Source organism: Cryptotermes secundus, unplaced genomic scaffold, assembly GCF_002891405.2.
Source record: "Cryptotermes secundus unplaced genomic scaffold, Csec_1.0 scaffold303, whole genome shotgun sequence".
Lineage (NCBI taxonomy): Eukaryota > Metazoa > Arthropoda > Insecta > Blattodea > Kalotermitidae > Cryptotermes > Cryptotermes secundus.
Genome location: NW_019726229.1, coordinates 1,145,046 through 1,162,235, shown reverse-complemented (window position 1 = coordinate 1,162,235; position 17,190 = coordinate 1,145,046). Strand labels below are relative to the sequence as shown.

Sequence of the window (17,190 nt, the reverse complement as noted above, 5' to 3'; positions counted from 1 at the left end):
TCTCACAACCCTATGGGCCTTCACGGCCTGTTACAGAGATAGCTTTATCTTTTACCTTTACCTTATCACTGTCATATAAACATAGGTGGGTGTCCCGGAAACACTTGGGAGCATGTTTAGAGGTTCAAATAAAACGATTTCCTATGGAAATTTATCCGCAATCGCTCCCCTTTGAACATACATAATGTGATTAGACGGGCTGCGGCTGATAACTAGAAATGTATCAGGAAATAAAGTTGTAAGTAATTAAATATATTTTACATTCAAAACAAAGGTTTGAAAAATACGGATTTAAAGTAAAAGTAAGGCAAAGTTGTGCCTGTGCTTAACTAATTAAGCACTACACCATGAAGACGTATGGGGGCGTGGGTGTATAGATCAACATTTTCTTGATCTCAACACTAGCTAGAGGTGAGTGATCAGCTTCACGCCCCTGTCGCTTTATCCCGGGAGAACAGATTCAAACTAAATGTTGAAAATGGTCTCCCACCATTTCTGCGCACAATTGAGCCTCAAGCACTGAAGACGGCTTGACGCGCTCAAGAAGTCCAGTTTCAAACGCATTTTGAATCCACTGTCAGAGCTCTTCTTGTACATTTATTTCGAGCGCAGATCAGGGTCTTTAATTACTCCCAGATGCCAGAGATCGCACGGATTTAAGTCCGGAGATCTAGCCGGCCAGTGCATTGGACCTCATGAGCAATCCAGCACTTCTGTTACCATGAGCGTGTCATAAGTTGGAGCGCCGTCATACATGCGCCACGTGGTTTTTCTCAACCCTAAGAGAGCTAGCAATACATCTTGAAAAATATGAACTGACGTTTGCCCATTCAGACGCGCAGGAAACTGATACAGCCTTATTAACTCATTGCCGAGAACTTCTATCCTTATGTTGACTGAAAACTCATGATCGTTGGAAGACCTGAACGCTTAGGGATTTCATCGTTCTGTGTATCAGCGTTGTAAAAGCTGAAGATTCCATCCGTTGTAAAACATACTTCATCACTGAAATCCAAAAAGATGAGGCTATATCTCAGAAGAGGTGCCTTTGTTCACAGGAATGTTTCGCTCTATTTTTGATCTCCTAACAAGCTGATACTTTATTTCGGATATTTCCAGAACACCCTTATATAAAATGGTAAAGATATCCTTCCAACAGGCCATGTAGGCCCATAGGATTGTGAGACGTCGAGGCTCCCACATTTTCTCTCGACAGGGTGAGGTAAGTCTTACGCGCTGGCCGTCTTTTACCCAAGAAAGATGCCTGCTACTCATTTCTGTTAGAGGCTGAGTCGACCCCAGAGTCATACTGCGGCTGGAAAGATTAGGTCAATTGAAAAAATCCAATAACCTTATCGGGAATCGAACACGCAACCTTCCGGCTTGTAACATAATACTTCAAACATTTACCCTACCGCGTACTCCCTGCGCCCTTATTTGCATATAATAATAAACTCTATTCTAAGTGTTAGGTTTAAAAGAGATTTAATTGTTCCATACTTGAGTGCTGTGGAATTCGAAGATTCCATCCCATTGTATGAAATGGTTAGAAAGAAGGGTATCATGTGACATAACCACGCGACGTCACTGTTCATTAGTTCCCCGGTAATGGTGTACCTACTTAAGTTTGTTTGCATGCTAGAGACATCTGTTGGTTTTGACTACAGTATTCGAATAACACATTAGTGTTGGCCACGAAAAAACGTGACAAGATAATTGTTGAGCGATTATAGAGATAGGGGAAATACACCTATTTCATATCTGTAGTTAGGTTTCACAACCTGGCGTTTGTAATATTACTAGCGTTCTAGAATGCATAATTGTATGCTTTGACACCAGATAAAAGTATACTCCAGTTTGGAGTTTTCTTCTTCTTCTTCTTCTTCTTCTTCTTTTGCTCTCACATCGAGCACAGGGCTCCCGTGAAAGGCTTCGTTTCACTTCAGTTTCTTAATCTTAGACAGTCAGTACGACTCCTTGAACGGGGGATCTACCCGTCCCGAGGCCTCTACCTAAAACAAACATAGAATAAACACAAAGAGACATCCATGTCAGGAGTGGAATTGGAACCCACAATCCCAGGGTTCGAGCGGGCGAAGACATTTCATGCTTTAGACATCGCGGGCACTGGGATCGGCCCCAGTCTGGAGTACTGTAACATAATTAGAGAACACACAATTTAAAAACGCGTTCGTTGCGATTTGGGATACTTCATAGGTCTCGAAGTTGCAGCTACAAATCAGTGTTATAAAGGCAATCGCATTGTTCGAGGTGTCAGAGCGCAGAGCAAGTCGCAGTATTGGACGCAAGTACAGGATGTAATGGGAGTGACTATTCAGACACGTACCAGTTCTCTGTGTGAACAGCGGTTATCCAGACAGTATCTGTAGAACTCTGTTTGACTTCCTGTAAATTATGGGCTATAGTTGACCGTCCTTGGTATTTTTTTTTACTCCGCAAGCGAACTATACCGACCGAGCGACCGCCACTTGTCGGCGAAGTTAGTGCCAACATTTGAGGATAGAGGGTGTCGCGTGGTCAAAGCAACGAATCCCCACGGTCGTTAATTTCAGTTTTCTAGACCGGACCCGCTATATCCTTGAAATAGCTCCTTAATTATCCTCACGAGGGTGAGTGGACCCCAATCCAGACCCACTATATATCAGAAAACCTGGTAGCGCCGGAAATCGAACCCGGACCTCTGGATCTGTAGCCAGGAACTCTGACCACCAGACCACAGAGGCGGTCATAGTCGACCCTACTAATATTAATTTATTCTGACAATATTAAGTGTAGACACCAGAATATAGACATACAATTAATATATACGCGTATTAATAAAATACATTGGTATAAAGTAATATAGGAGCCGTGATAGCATAGTCGGTATAGCAACTGGCTATGCACTGGACGACCGAGGGGTCGAAATTCAAGTCCCAATAGGATCAAGACCGGCACTGGGGCTTACCCAGTCTCCTATCCAATGAGTACCGGCGGCTCTATCTCGGGGGTGAAATGGCCGGGACGTGAAGCTGACCACCCACCTCCAACTAGTGCCGAGTTCAAGAAAATATGGATCCATACATCCGCTCCCTCATACGCCTTCATGGAGTAGTGCTTATTAAGTAGTATGTAGGATGGTGAACAGAACATTAAAGCGACACTTAGTCGGAAGAAGAGCCACGCCATAGCTCAAGCGGTTAGTCGCTGGCTCCCCAGCGCGACGGCCCGGGTTCGATCCCGGGTCTGGCCAAGTGGGATCCGTGGTGGACAAAGTGGCACTGGGGCAGGTTCTCTCAGAGTACTTCGGTTTCCCCTGCCAATCTTCATTTCACCAATTGCTGCACAATCACCCTCACCTATCATCTGGGGCGGGTGCAATAGGCCAGAAGTGGCCGCAGTACAAGGGACTTTGTCCCACCCCACTAGCATTAAAAAAAATTAGACGGCAGAAGAGAAATTTCAAGTTTTATAAAGTGTAAAATTACACTTTTGTATGGAACTGAAATTTTGGTTTAACAACGAAGATTGGAGTAAAATTCAAGCATCGAAAATAACATTTCGGATAATCTGAAGGACGAAGCGGATCGGACAAAACCGAGAACGAAAATTTATTTATTATTATTTATTGATTATTATAAATTTATAATTTATTCGACGAATGGAAAAATAGATGATTGCCCCACTAGAACGGAATGGGCAATGATAGACTCCGTGTATTTCTACATGTATTTCATTACAAATCAGCGTGATACAGACCTACAGGGTGATCATTCAAAACATCGATTTGTGGCCAGAGTAGGCTTGAAGTTTGAACAGAACAGTAAAAGAAAAGTCTCCAGTCATTGCTCACTAATTAAAAAAACACATTTCGAAAGTATACGTGTTATTATTATTATTATTATTATTATTATTATTATTATTGTTTTTGTTGTACTGTCCTTTGTTGGGCCTTGGCCGCTTTTCAGTTTCTTGGACCTATACACAGTCGGTATGACTCCTTGGACGGGGGATCAGCCCGTCGCAAGTCGTCTACCTTCACACAGAACAACACGAACACGGAAATGCATACAGTACAGACATCCATGCCTTGACTGGGATTCGAGACCACAATCTCAGCGTTCGAGCGAGCGGAGACAGTTCATGGGGTAAAAACCGACAAGGAATAGGGTACACAGAATAAATGATGCAATGCCTGCGGTGTGTGCGACGACATCTTTTACAGCAAACGTCAGCCGAGAAATGTGGCCCAGGATTTAACATCTCTGACTTGCATTTTGGGTTGCCGGGTTCGAATCTCCGCTAAACACCGAGTATTATGAGTGAGATAATTCGTCGCTTTCCTCGGTTCTTGCCTACAGATACCCGGATAGTACTTAAATAGTCCGCTACGGCTTAATTTCACATCCCTCTTAAATAATTAATCATTAATTAATATTATTCGCCAATAACCCATCATTCAACCCTCTAATCTGAGCCACTGGAGACGTCGTTAAAGTTGTCCCTGTGCTTATCTAATTAAGCACTACGCTATTGAAAGCTGGACGTATAGATCCACATTTCCTTGATCTCGGCACTAGCTGGAGGTGAGTAATCAGCTTCACGCCCCGGTACCACTTGGATAGGAGGTTGGGTGAACCCCAGAGCCGGTGTGAACGATTGGAGAAGAGAAAATTCTTAACCCTACCAGGACTCGAACTCCGACCAGTCTGTCATCCAGCCCGCAGCCAGTTGCTGTACCGACTGCGATATTCCGGCTCCCCTAAATACGCTGTAAATATAGCAAAATTATTGTCTGACACAACTTGTAATAAAATGATGCTTAATTCATATATTTGCCTCTACGTTTGTTACAGGACAGCGTCAGATCCGTAGATGTGGAACTCAGAATCGCCGCTTGCGGCCATGCGAGCTCTACTCAAGATGCTTGTGGGGTCCCTCAGTTGACGACTCGCCGAAGCTGGCTGCCTGCTGACGTCAGTAGTATGGAACCGGTGCCCACTGATCTCACTGCAGGCGCGACAACGTGAGTTGGCTACGTAGCGTCCAGTATGAAATTTAATCATGATTATGAACGGCTAGTGGGAAGGGTGTGGAAAAGAACTGGTAGTGGCCTATTCTAAAGTAAAATCTTAGGAAGAATGCTATGTTCTGAGATGTGACGCCGTTTAGTTTAGTTCAGTAGAAGTTCACCAACATTAAGGAGGAATATATTGTCTCCATGCTCAAGGCCAAAGAGTAAGCAAGACGCACGCAACAAGCAGATCCAGCCTCCCATGCTGATTTTGCGTAATAACCGTAGTAAAACAGAAGAAACCAGAAGCTATAGAAACAACTGATCATCTACTTTCCTTTCGCTAAATACAAAGTATTTGATATGGCACGTACTGCATAGAAAACATCGCTTCCAAGAGTTATTCTATTGCTGCGTGTGTATTCGTTGCCGCTGGAACGCGTTTGCCGAGCCGTTGCCTAGCAACGGCCTTCTTTTCAAGTCCCACTACTTTCCCTGTTTCAATTTAAAACACTTGCAAATTCCTACCATACCGATCTGTGTTTAGCATTAGCAAAGGGTCTGAATCGAAAGTTGAGCACATTTGTTGCGCCGTAATTTATCGTTTGTGTACCCTCACTAACACAGAGTCAAGGTAAGGGCATTAACACTCGGAACTAAGAGTCATACTGCCGAGGACCAGAAGCAATTTACCCGACGCGACAATGCATGGACGGAAACAAAACGGAAAACAGCTCACAGACCCAATGCCTCTTTATCGTGATATTTACTGTGTCCAAGAAACACGACCCTTCTTGTCAAGAAGAATGACCATTGCGGTCAAATTGCAAACTCTCCTGCTTCATAGTCGGGAGGTTTCAGATTCAAACCCCCACTAGTGATGGATTGTCCTTAGGCCTTCTAGGTTTCCCCCCAGCCTTTGCAGGAAAATACCGGAATGGTACCAACAATTTTAGTTACCACCTCTTCCATATAGACAAGTCTGCCACTGTTAGATGCTACGTAACCTGAGTTACCGTTACCGTCGTAAAATAAACAATAAATATTAAATTAAGTAGTTACTATAGGATTCTGACGATGGTGTATAACACACTGATATATTGGGTTTTTGGACTTTATCCATCGTCCTGGTTTTTAAGATAACTAATAAAAACACTAAGTTTCGCAAACTGGATCTGTTTCCGTCCTCAGGTGAAGGAAAACACCTATTCTGTTGGGTCCGTTAGAAAGAGCTAGCCTCAATCACTGGACCTTCACCTGAGGACGGAAACAGATCCAGTTTACGAAACGTCGTGTTTTTATTAGTTATCTTAAAAACCAGGACGATGGATAAAGTCCAAAAACCCAATATATCAAATATTAATTTGTTTCATTCTGTTCCGTCATAATAATAATATGAAAAAGTTAAATATTTGTGACTGTTTAAGATTAAGATTAAGAATAAGATTAAGAATAATTGAAACAAACAAATCTTAACCAGTCATACTGGACGGAAATATTTAACCTTTTCAAACTTCTTCATTTTAATAAATACGTATTATATCAAGGGAATAGTCGGTCAAGAAGTCGAGAAATTCGCCACACAAGGTTTTTCATTGCCGTGTTCGTAACAGGCCGCCAGCTGAATCCAGTCAGTATCCTGACACCCTACATATCTACATTCCAGTTTAATGTTATCTTACCACGGTTACCTAGAACTCTCACCTGGTAACTTCCTTTCGGGTTTTCCAACTAAAATCATCTTACATTTATCATATCTCCCGTGAGTGATAACAAGTCCCACCCTTTGCATTCTTCATGATTTAGTCACCCTGGCGAGTAGTGTGACTTGCTGATCCATAATTCAGGCTGTTAGACGCCAGCTTCTCACTGCTAGGGCTTGAGTTTGATCCCGGGCGACTTCGTGTGACATCCGTGGTTTCGAAAATTGTACTGGAGCAGGCTTCTTCGCGAAGTTCTTTAGTTCTCTTTCGTTTTAACCGATGTAGATTGGAGGTAAAGTTAAAAGTTTCTGGACTGAATAGTAGGATGTATTACACGAATCAAATATTCTCTTCATTTCATCATGAATATAATTTTGCTCGGTCAATATCTGTCCCAAAATTTCGAAAGATTTATTATCCATCTTTTGATAAAATTTAGTTTTGTTCCGTATCGAAGCTTTGGGACCGCATTTCGCTTGGTCCTTTACATTAAACTGTAACTCATACTTAACAGATATCTGAAATCGAAATTATGAAGTGTTTATTTAATGACGGTGTATCATTAAAAATCAGGTATAACAGATCATACTGAGACTTACAACTGATATCTAAAGGATATCTGATGTTGTATGATTGTAATAAAATGCAGACTATATGAAGATGTCTCCGTGGTTGTGTTTGAGAACAAAATTATTAGGCGAACATCTGAACCAAAGACTGAAGATGATGCAGAATGACGAAAATTACACACCACGAGATTCAATTATTCACACGCTTCATTTGAAATTATTAAGGTCATAACATTAAGGAAAGGGGGCGAACAGATCACTTAGTTACCATGGACAGATTAGAAGATCGCGTTAAATTGTGGTAAATATGAATTTAAGGGAAATATAATGCAAAAAAGAAAGGCTGTGCCATAGCTCAGGCAGTTAGTCGCCGGCTTCTCACCGATGTGGCCCGGGCTCGAACCCGTGTCAGGTCATGTAGGATTTGTGGTGGAAAAAGTGGCACTCCGGCAGGTTTTCTCCGAATACTTGGGCTTGCCCTAGCAATTCGCATTCCACTGATTGCTCCACAGTCATCATCATCATCATCTGGGGCTGGTACAGTAGGCCAAACAGTGGCCGCAGTACCAAGTGGGCTCAGTCTCACCCCACGGGACATAATAATAGTGGAAAATGTAATATTGATTCAAGGTGTTCTGGCTAGAGCCCAATGGCGACCTCTGAACACGGTATCGGTACAAGACTTTGTGTTCCCTGAATAAGGGGAACTTCTTGACCTGCCGAGTAACCGAACACTTCCTCAAAAAGTCCGTTCTTTGGGGTTTTGTGCAATAGAATTTCTGTTTCTGTCAGAATGAATGAAGCAAATTTCTGCCAGTATTATGCTCTGGGGAACGGATGGGCAGTCGGAATTAATTAGTATACCCCTCCCCTCAGGCACGCGGTAGCGTATGTGGTTGAGGCACTATGCTACAAGTCGGATGGTCGCGGATTCGATTCCCGATGAGGTGACTGGAATTTTTTCAATTGACCTAATCCTTCCGGCCGTACTATGGCCCTGTGGTCGACTCAGCCTCTAACAGAAATGAGTACCAGGAATCTTCCTGGGGAGTAAAGTGCGGCCGCGCCGGCTGACAACCTCATCGCCATCTGTGATCCGATCATCTAGAAAATGTGGCAGCCTCGACGTCTCACAACCCTATGGGCCTTTAGGCCTGTTACAGGGATAGCTTTACGTTTAACCGTTTTTACCCATCCCTTCAGTCTATATTAATCATTTAATGCGTCCATGTATTTCTGCTTGACTTTGCAATGAATCGGACAAAACTCAAGTCATTCGGCTTCCAGCGTAGCAGATAGATGCCTCACCCGTGAAGCGAACTTGCGCGGTGAGGGGGTTGCCACATTTGGCGCGGAGAATGCCCGATTCCTCCGACTGGGTCCGCCCTCGCAGTGTGCCTTCACGTGCCCGCACGTGGTAGGTGATATATTTGATGTCATCTGTTACAGCTCGAGTCCGGGAACCGAAGGAGACAGGAAGCAGAGAGAGCACCGTCGCCTCACAACAATCATCGACCAGCTGACAAGCAACAGGACGCGTGACCACGGACAGCCCCAGCAAGGTGAGCCTTGGCTTTGATAAGGAATCACGTTCTGTGGTTATTCCAACTAAATGTAACTCAAGTAGTTCCACGTGTTAGTTTTACGAAATGTGACTTTCTGGTCTGAATATCTTTTTTAATGTTCTAGTAATTTAGCGAGGCCATGTTACTGTTGCTTATCCGAAAGGTTACCGATACGTGACTTCTGAGTTTTGCTTCCTCATGCACCTCACGTGTGAAGGAGGATTTTCCGTTTATGTTTTTTTGTGTAATGTACTTAGTGTTTTCCTATAAGATATCAGTAAAAGACTCACAGCTTACACATGTGCCCTCGAGATCAAGACTGCAGGCTCTTCCATAATTTCAAAATCCACCCGCAAGTTTACACGGGCAGTAATCCAGGAGACAGCAATATGAAAATTTAATCTCACATGATTTGATCATTTTTACGAATATTACGAATTTTGCATTGATGATGATACTTTTAAATTTAGATTAACGCTGTCATGCAAGCAAAGTGTAACATCACTTCCGTTTGCAACAGCTTCTAACATAATCCCATCTATCCTCCAGAATTTCACAGTTTACTCCTCGTTCCCTCCCAGCCTCGTATTTAATTGGTACCGGGGGTAGAGTGGCCGGATTGTGAACCTGCTCACTCACCTCCGTCTAATACCGAGGTGCAGCTATTCCTCCACACCCCCATACATCTTCATTAATTAAGCACAGAGATAATTTTACCTTGACGTTGGCATTCTGTAATGTGGCGTCCATATGAAATGTGTTCCGCTGGAGAGCCATTGCTGGTTTTGCAAAGATCGGCCTACAAGAGGACAAGTGTGAAGGACAAAATCAGGAAAGATGTGGGGCAACAAACGAAATAGTGTAGCGACAAATAAGAAATGAGCCGAATTTGTAAACATAAAAATGTCTAGCAGAAGCCCACTACACCAGCGTTGAAGGAGGAATAATTTGATTCGTTAGTGAAAATCGAAGAGAAACAGGCTGCTGCATATATTTGGCACTGGTACTAGGCGGTATAAGCTTCTGTCAGACATTTCAATAGATTATTAAAATTTCCAGGTAGCACACGCTATAACAAGTAATACATCCAAGTACATATTTCTGGCAAAGAAAAAGTAACAATTTTTTTTTTTTCCTTTGGCGCTGCAACCCCAATTGGCCTTGGCCTACCTCCATGAAACTTTCCGTTTCACTTCGGTTTACTAGATCTTAGACATTCGGTAGGACTGCTTAAGCGGGTGATCAGCTCGTCGCAAGGCTGTACACAGACACTGAACATCCATGCCCTGAGTGGGATTGGAGCATGCCTTATAGCGCTCGGCTACCGTGACCGGCAAAGTGACGATATAGACCTCTAATAATGGAAATGGACAAAAAGACATGACTTCTTAGAAAAGGGTAAGGTAAAGCTATCCCTTTAACAGGTCGTGAAGGCCCACAGGGTTGCGAGACGTCGAGGCTCCCACATTTTCTAGACAGTCGGCTAGCAGATGGCGTTGAGGTTGTCAGTCTTGCGCACCGACCGCCTTTTACCTTCCAGATAGATTCCTAGTACTCAATTCTATTATAGACTGAGACGACCCCAGGGCCATATTGCGACTGGAAGGATTAAGTCAGTTGAAAAAAAAAAAAGAACAGTCTCCTCATCGGGATTCGAACCCTTGACATTCCGGCTTGTAGCACAGTGCCTCAACCACCTACGCTATCGCGTGCTTCTTATGAAATAAATTTACTATACCGTCTACTTTAAAATATGATTCTGAAATTCATCTGCGGGAAAACTTTTAGAGTATATTTTATACAAGCCTCTATGAACTGCTTCCTGTACTAAAGAAGATAAGAAACGAAAAATTGTAAGGGGAGGCTATTCAAAAGATTGTTCTGAAGTCGAAACACGCTTAAGCATATACAGAAGAAGAATGGACAGACGTGACTTCCTCATTGTGCTTTAATTTTATGCGCTTAGTGTGAAGGATTAACAAAATAATTCTCGCTAACAGATCAAATCTACAACTTTCGTCGTTAGAACGGAGAGAACACGGGAAAATGTTTTATCAGCATATCCGGTTTCTGGGCCGAGATTCGAAACCGTCACCCTCTGAATTCGGAGTACAGCTGGTTACCCCTAGAGCACTCGGCCCGTGTGCTGCTCATGCTAAGAGGTTCCAATAAAAGTTGTTTGCTGTCGCAATAACGGAACGAGATTCTGAGCCATGCACTAGCAATTTTGTGTGACCCGGATACATGGCTGTGACCACGTCCGGCTTCGAAACCTTCCACAGCAGCAGCAGCAGCAGCAGCCGTCACTCTCGTGTGTCATAATGTTCTAATTCTCTTCGTCGTACATAACTCCCACTCGTTGCCTGCTTTCAGACAGTAGCGTTGTTCGAGTCCTTGCCCCTAGTCCATTATCATTTTAGATCAATTAGGCGTGACTTTACATGAAGTTTCGTGATTTACCCAAGGCAATTAATAATATGGATACATATGCTAGAAGTTGATATGAATTGCTACTTTAACAGTTAATTAACCTCGATAGTTTCCCGATATGTTTGTGTGTGTAGAAGTGTATATATATATATATATATATATATATATATATATATGGGGTACGCGGTAGAATAATTGGTTGAGGCACTATGCTAAAAGCCGGAAGGTTGGAGGTTCGAGTCCTGATGAGGTGGATTTCTCAATTTACCTAATCCTTCCAGCAGCACTATGGCCCCGGGGTCGACTCAGCCCTAACAGAAATGAGTACCAGTAATATTCTTAAGGGTAAAGGGCGGCCGGCGCGTAAGGCTGACAACCTCACCGCCATTTGTGAGCCGATTGTCTAGAAGATGTGAGAGCCTCAACTTCTCACGACCCTATGAGCCTTCACGGTCTGTTACAAGGATAACTTTTTTTTCCCCCTTGGCACTACAGCCCAAGTGGGCCTAGGCCTACCTCCATGAACTCCGTTCATTTCGGTTTTTCTAGATCTTACACATTCGGTAGGACTCCTTGGGCGGGTGATCAGCTCGTCGCAAGGCCTCTACCTGTACACAAACACAGAAAGACGCACACACACAAACTAAACATCCACGCCCTGAGTGGGATCCGAACTCACGATCCCGGTTTCCAAGCGAGCGAAGACAGTACGTGCTTTAGTTCGCTCGGCTACCGTGACCGGCATAGGGCAGGAGATGGTATCATAAATCTTGTCTCTGTCCATGCAAAGAAGTGGGGTGAGACTAGGGTGCCAGATATCGCTATAAACGAAATGTCTGTCCTATGTATGCCCTTCTAAGAGCAGCAGAAAAGCACGAGTTTATATGGAGTAGTACCGCCCAATATCAGACGCAACAGCGAAGGTGTCCCCACAACCGAGGTCATTATAACCAAGTTCGACTGTACTTCTCATATCTGAGAGCAGTGGTCGCGATACCGTGCTCCTGATTAAATTACATCTCACATATAAATTCTACTTTCACTCTCTTTGTCACTCAGTACTACTTTACCGTTTTCCTTTACGATGTAACCTATAGGTTTCTGTATCATTATAGTCTGTTACAAATGCGTTAGGCAGGACTGTAATGATTAATTATGCGTAGGACAAACATGACCTTACTTTTGACACACGAAATAAAATAATAACAATTGCGGACTTGAGTCTATGTGGCTGTCAGTGTTTGATTTATTATTATTTATTAAATATATCGTGTGTGGCATGTTCAGTTGAGTGTATGAATATTAAACACCAGATAAGCAGGCCGCCAAGTCATATCAGAGATAAGTGAAATATCTAATTATTAGCATATCCAAATTCAGGGTTCTTAGGAACTTAAGTTTCCTTCACGCGCCCTATATGCCATATATACGCAAGGACAAGGCAAAGGAAATAGTTTCAAATGAACAGACATCTGTTAATAGGAATGTTCTAAATTCTGTGTGTAAGTATTTGCAGTTAGTGTTTAGTGGCATACGTGAGTGAATATCCGAAGACTTCCGGGTGTGTACCTGATGACTGTCTCCTACATGGGGAAAGGAGAGGAGCAGCTGGCATCGTAATGAGCGCCAAACATTCTGAGACATCAGTAGAGATAACTCCCGAAACGTCGTATATATTACATATCTACGCGGTAAAGAAGAATGCCTCTCATAATTGCGGAATAATCAATAAACTATTGTCATAAACCTTAGACGTGCTTGTGTTTCTTACCTCATCTCGTAGTAGAAGTTAGGTTAATGCTCAAACTTGTGTTCAGATTTAAAGCGGTGTAAGTTTTGAGTCACTACTTAATTAACACAGCCGTCATTAGTCTTCTTCTTCCTTGAAAGCGGTAGGTCCTACATGTTTCGAGGTTACATAAACTGTTCAGTCCATCTTATGCGTGATCTTCCAAATTCTACGTACTTACTTCGAGGTCTGTTGCTGGTATTCTTTATGGCATCCGGTAATCATATCTGCTCTGGCCTGCTACCTGCTGGCACACCTCCCCAAACCTTTCCCTTCCCCCTCTCTAACCCTTCCCCATGTAGCCCCTCTCATTTCCCTTCCTGCTCTTATACAGCTGTGTTTACTTGACTGGACTGTCTGTTGCATCTGCTCACGCTGGTTCGCTCGCGGATTCCTTCGTCTTCTACCCTGAAGATGGAGGAGATACGTTCCTCCGAAACGTCCGTTAACACAATATCTACACGGGGCCACATCCCAGAAGACTGCTTTCTTCATAGTCACCGTCGTGAAAACCTCAATGATTTCCTCATTTCTCGTGGTGTTCCTTAACGTAGTCGGTCATTTTATTGAGTGCCACGTGCACAGACAATAACTTATAAAGCAGAATCGAGTTAAGATGAGTCCAGCCGTTATGGGTGGCGTAACCTCATAGTAGCAGCTTCAGACATTTTGGCTTCGCGAGGGATATGTGCCGTTTGATACATCATCATCATCATCATCATCAGTAATCTGTCAGACGACAGGTCCACAGTCTCTTCCAAAACAATTCCTCCACTTAATGCGATCTTGAGCTTTCTCCTTCAAATGATAGTATCCTCTTCCGTCCCCAAGGTCATCCAGCATCTTCTTACGTCTTCTTCCTCGTCTTCTTGTCCCTTCTCCCCGCCCCTCTATCTTTCCTTCAATAACTTCTTTTAGAAGGCAGTTTCTGCGTACCGTTTGATACACCCAGTCGTAATTCGAACTGCGTCTCATGGCTGCCTTCGACAATAGCTTGTATGATGTGTTGTTTGCAGAAATTGTACCAAATGACGGCGAACTGGAGGTTCAAGGTTTCCATCTGCATGTAACAATATGATCCATAGTTCCAGATTAATTCTGATGGGAAACAGGCCAGAGGCGCTAATACAAAGTGTAGAAGAAGATATCAAGTCCATGAAGTTTCGACGGGTTGGGAATATGGCTGTTATCATAGAGAATCAAAATGTATGCGGGTATGCAGATAATTTATGGAGAAGCCTCTGGCAATGGGGAGCAGTACTAAATGAACCATAAGTAAGCAGGATGTATTTAAAGTGGATCAAATTGGTTCACCCTGGATTACTCGGTTTTTTGGACTTTTTCCATCATCCGGTATTCTTAAGAGCGCAACGCTTCGGAAACTGGATCTATTTCCGCCATCAGATGCGAGGGTGGGAGACACTCTGGTGGGTCCCTAGAGAGAGCGAGGTTAACTCTTTATAACAGACCCAACAGAGTAGGTGTCTCCAAACCGCTCACCTGATGGAAACAGATTCAGTTTTCAAAGCGTTGATTTATTTAGAATACGGGACGACGGACAAATTCCAAAAACCCAGCAGGTCCGAATGTTATACACCATCGTGAGAACCCTTTAGAATTTGGAACTGGCTGAGCATTGTATACAACGACGAGAGTTGCTATTTACCATGTTGAAATTTTGGGTTCTGCTAGCAATTTTGGTTTCAAAATATAGTAGCCTCCAATGAGTCTAGAATCGTTATCATCTTAAAAAGGCGATCATAGCCTGTATGTAGGTATTATCTTAATTTAACTGCAGAGATTAATGAAATCTACTGAAACCCTCAGGCATTATGTCTTGCAATCTCAGGTAGAGACCGGAGAATAATATTAAGATTGTTCTTAAGGAAATACAGTAAAACTTGGTTATAGCAACATCGGTTTCTGCGACACCTTGTCTATTGCGTCAAATATTCAATGGTACGAACTAATTCCTCATAAAGCAACTGTTTTTATACCTTGCTTAGTACGACATGCACAAATGCATCAACCTCGTATGTAACGTCATTTTCATTCCTGAATTTCTCTGATATGGACATTGAACGTAATTTAGAAAGTGTGTATTGGGCAAGTAACAGGAAACAGATGAAGATAACTGATTACTGTACTCGTATCTAGGTACAGTAAGGCACAACAATTGATGTAATCTACTGTAATTTGGTGAGTAGGCCTACCTTTAATATACAGTATTAGTGCGGTGTGTATTGTCAGTGAAAAACGCTGTAATATGTCTTTGATATTACACATTTGGACAATTACACGTTAATGTTACGTTAGTCTGTACTTAACTACGTATTTCACTAAAAAAGTGCAACATTTTAACTCGGTTTTTGGTAGATTTTTACGTGACTAACATAAGGCTACTGTGGAAGTGCCCATTTCGGTTACAACGACATTCGTTTATAGCGACACTATTTTTAGGTCCCTTTGATGACGTTATAACCAAGTTCTACTGTAGATGTGAGCCGGATGAAAATAAAGTCATGGTAATTTCCAGCAGCGGGTTTCGCCGTTATTGTATTAGCAATTTGAATTTTCCAGTTCTTTTGCCAGAGAACTGCGCATGTAGGCCTGGTAATTTTGATAGTTGGGTCCATACGGTTCTTACTGGATCACTGCCCTAAACTCCCTCATGGCTGTGTCATCACATTCATCCGGACATGAACGCATGAAAACAAGTTACAAGCAAAATGCACCATTATGACTGTCTTGGGGATATTCATTTCGTTCGTCATATTGTATTCTATCCCGAATCACATATGCATCGGGGTTTCTTTACCTGGAGTTAAGGCGGCCGGAGCGTGATTATCTATTTATATCTAGTGCCGAGATCAAGGAAACTTGTAGCCAAGTAACTTGTAACCTTCTCCGTACATGTTCATTGTGTGGGGCTTCATTCATCTCATCTGATGTAATGCAACCACAGAACAAACTGAATGCGAAATACTCTTTGTCACAAAACTGTTGAATTAAGACGTCACGTGATGTACCACCCTGCAGCTCACCAATGATGCTAGTTTGTACATGAAAATGTCGCCTGGATATTTGTCACATGTGGTAGTTTCTCGCTTTGGCGCCCAGTGGTTCCCATATGTACCATCTGCTTTAGCATTCTAGAACTCTGCATTCGGCCCACAGTGTGTTTGTGTGTTACGCATGGCTTTCACAGTAAAGAGCGAGCGTTTCCGTAAACGGTATTTATCGATTGATCTTTATAACGCTGACGTAATATGTTTTTGGTGATGTACGAATCTAATTTTGTATATTATCTGGAAGAAATTCGATTTTAAAATATTCTATCCAGCGTGCCGTATACTAATATGTACAGCATATGCATGAAAATTGTCCTGAAATTATAATAACTATGTTAGTTGCTGATTCGTTTGTCCATATCAGAAATTTCATAAATATTTGTGCTTAAACGTGATGGTGTTATTTTTTCCTATAACACCAACACGTTTTGTGTAGACGCAATGAGAGAACGTATTCTCTGTGATGTAGTTCAAGTGAACATCAATTCCTCCCTCTACTAAAATATCATACAGTTTCTCAGAAACACGAAACTCCGCGAACACCTGCATGAATGTCATTCTGTCGTATAACGAAACTGTTGCAGTAAATTTTCCTTCAGACGCAAAATAATTATTTGTTGGACGAACAAATATTAACTGTGTAGCCACGTCTGAAGTACTCGTATGTTTTTCTTCATACGGTGTCATTCTCATGTAAATGAATTCTGTAATAAAATGTTTTAATTTTACGGATACATTCTGAAGTTTACATTTCAAGCAAAGTCGTGATGGAGGTGGGTGCAGGAAGCACAGGGGAATGAGTTTTTGCTTCTAAATGTATCGGTTATGAAATCGGTGTCGGGACAAGGATATATAATGTATATTGCTAAGTAATGACTCAGTAAACAACGCCCGTTGCTAGGCAACATATTCCTATAATACGCCAATGGATTGGCTGGAAAGCGGTGTTTTCTGAGCGGTCCGCGCTAATGGCTGCGCACGCAACAATGGATACAGCAACAGAGGAACGGCGTTTTCTGTGTGGTATGTGCCCAGATGTTATAAGCAGG

At 42.6% G+C, this 17,190-nt stretch overlaps 1 protein-coding gene across 1 annotated transcript in view; it reads left to right on the top strand.

The window, feature by feature from the left end:
- The window catches only part of LOC111864032 (serine-rich adhesin for platelets), a 622,801-nt gene that overhangs the window by 15,742 nt on the left and 589,869 nt on the right, over positions 1-17,190 (top strand). The window contains exons 2-3 of the mRNA XM_023850976.2: positions 4,857-5,026; positions 8,736-8,848. Of these exons, the coding sequence (XP_023706744.1) occupies positions 4,986-5,026; positions 8,736-8,848 (154 nt within the window). The 5' untranslated portion in view covers positions 4,857-4,985. The remainder of the gene's footprint in view (positions 1-4,856; positions 5,027-8,735; positions 8,849-17,190) is intronic.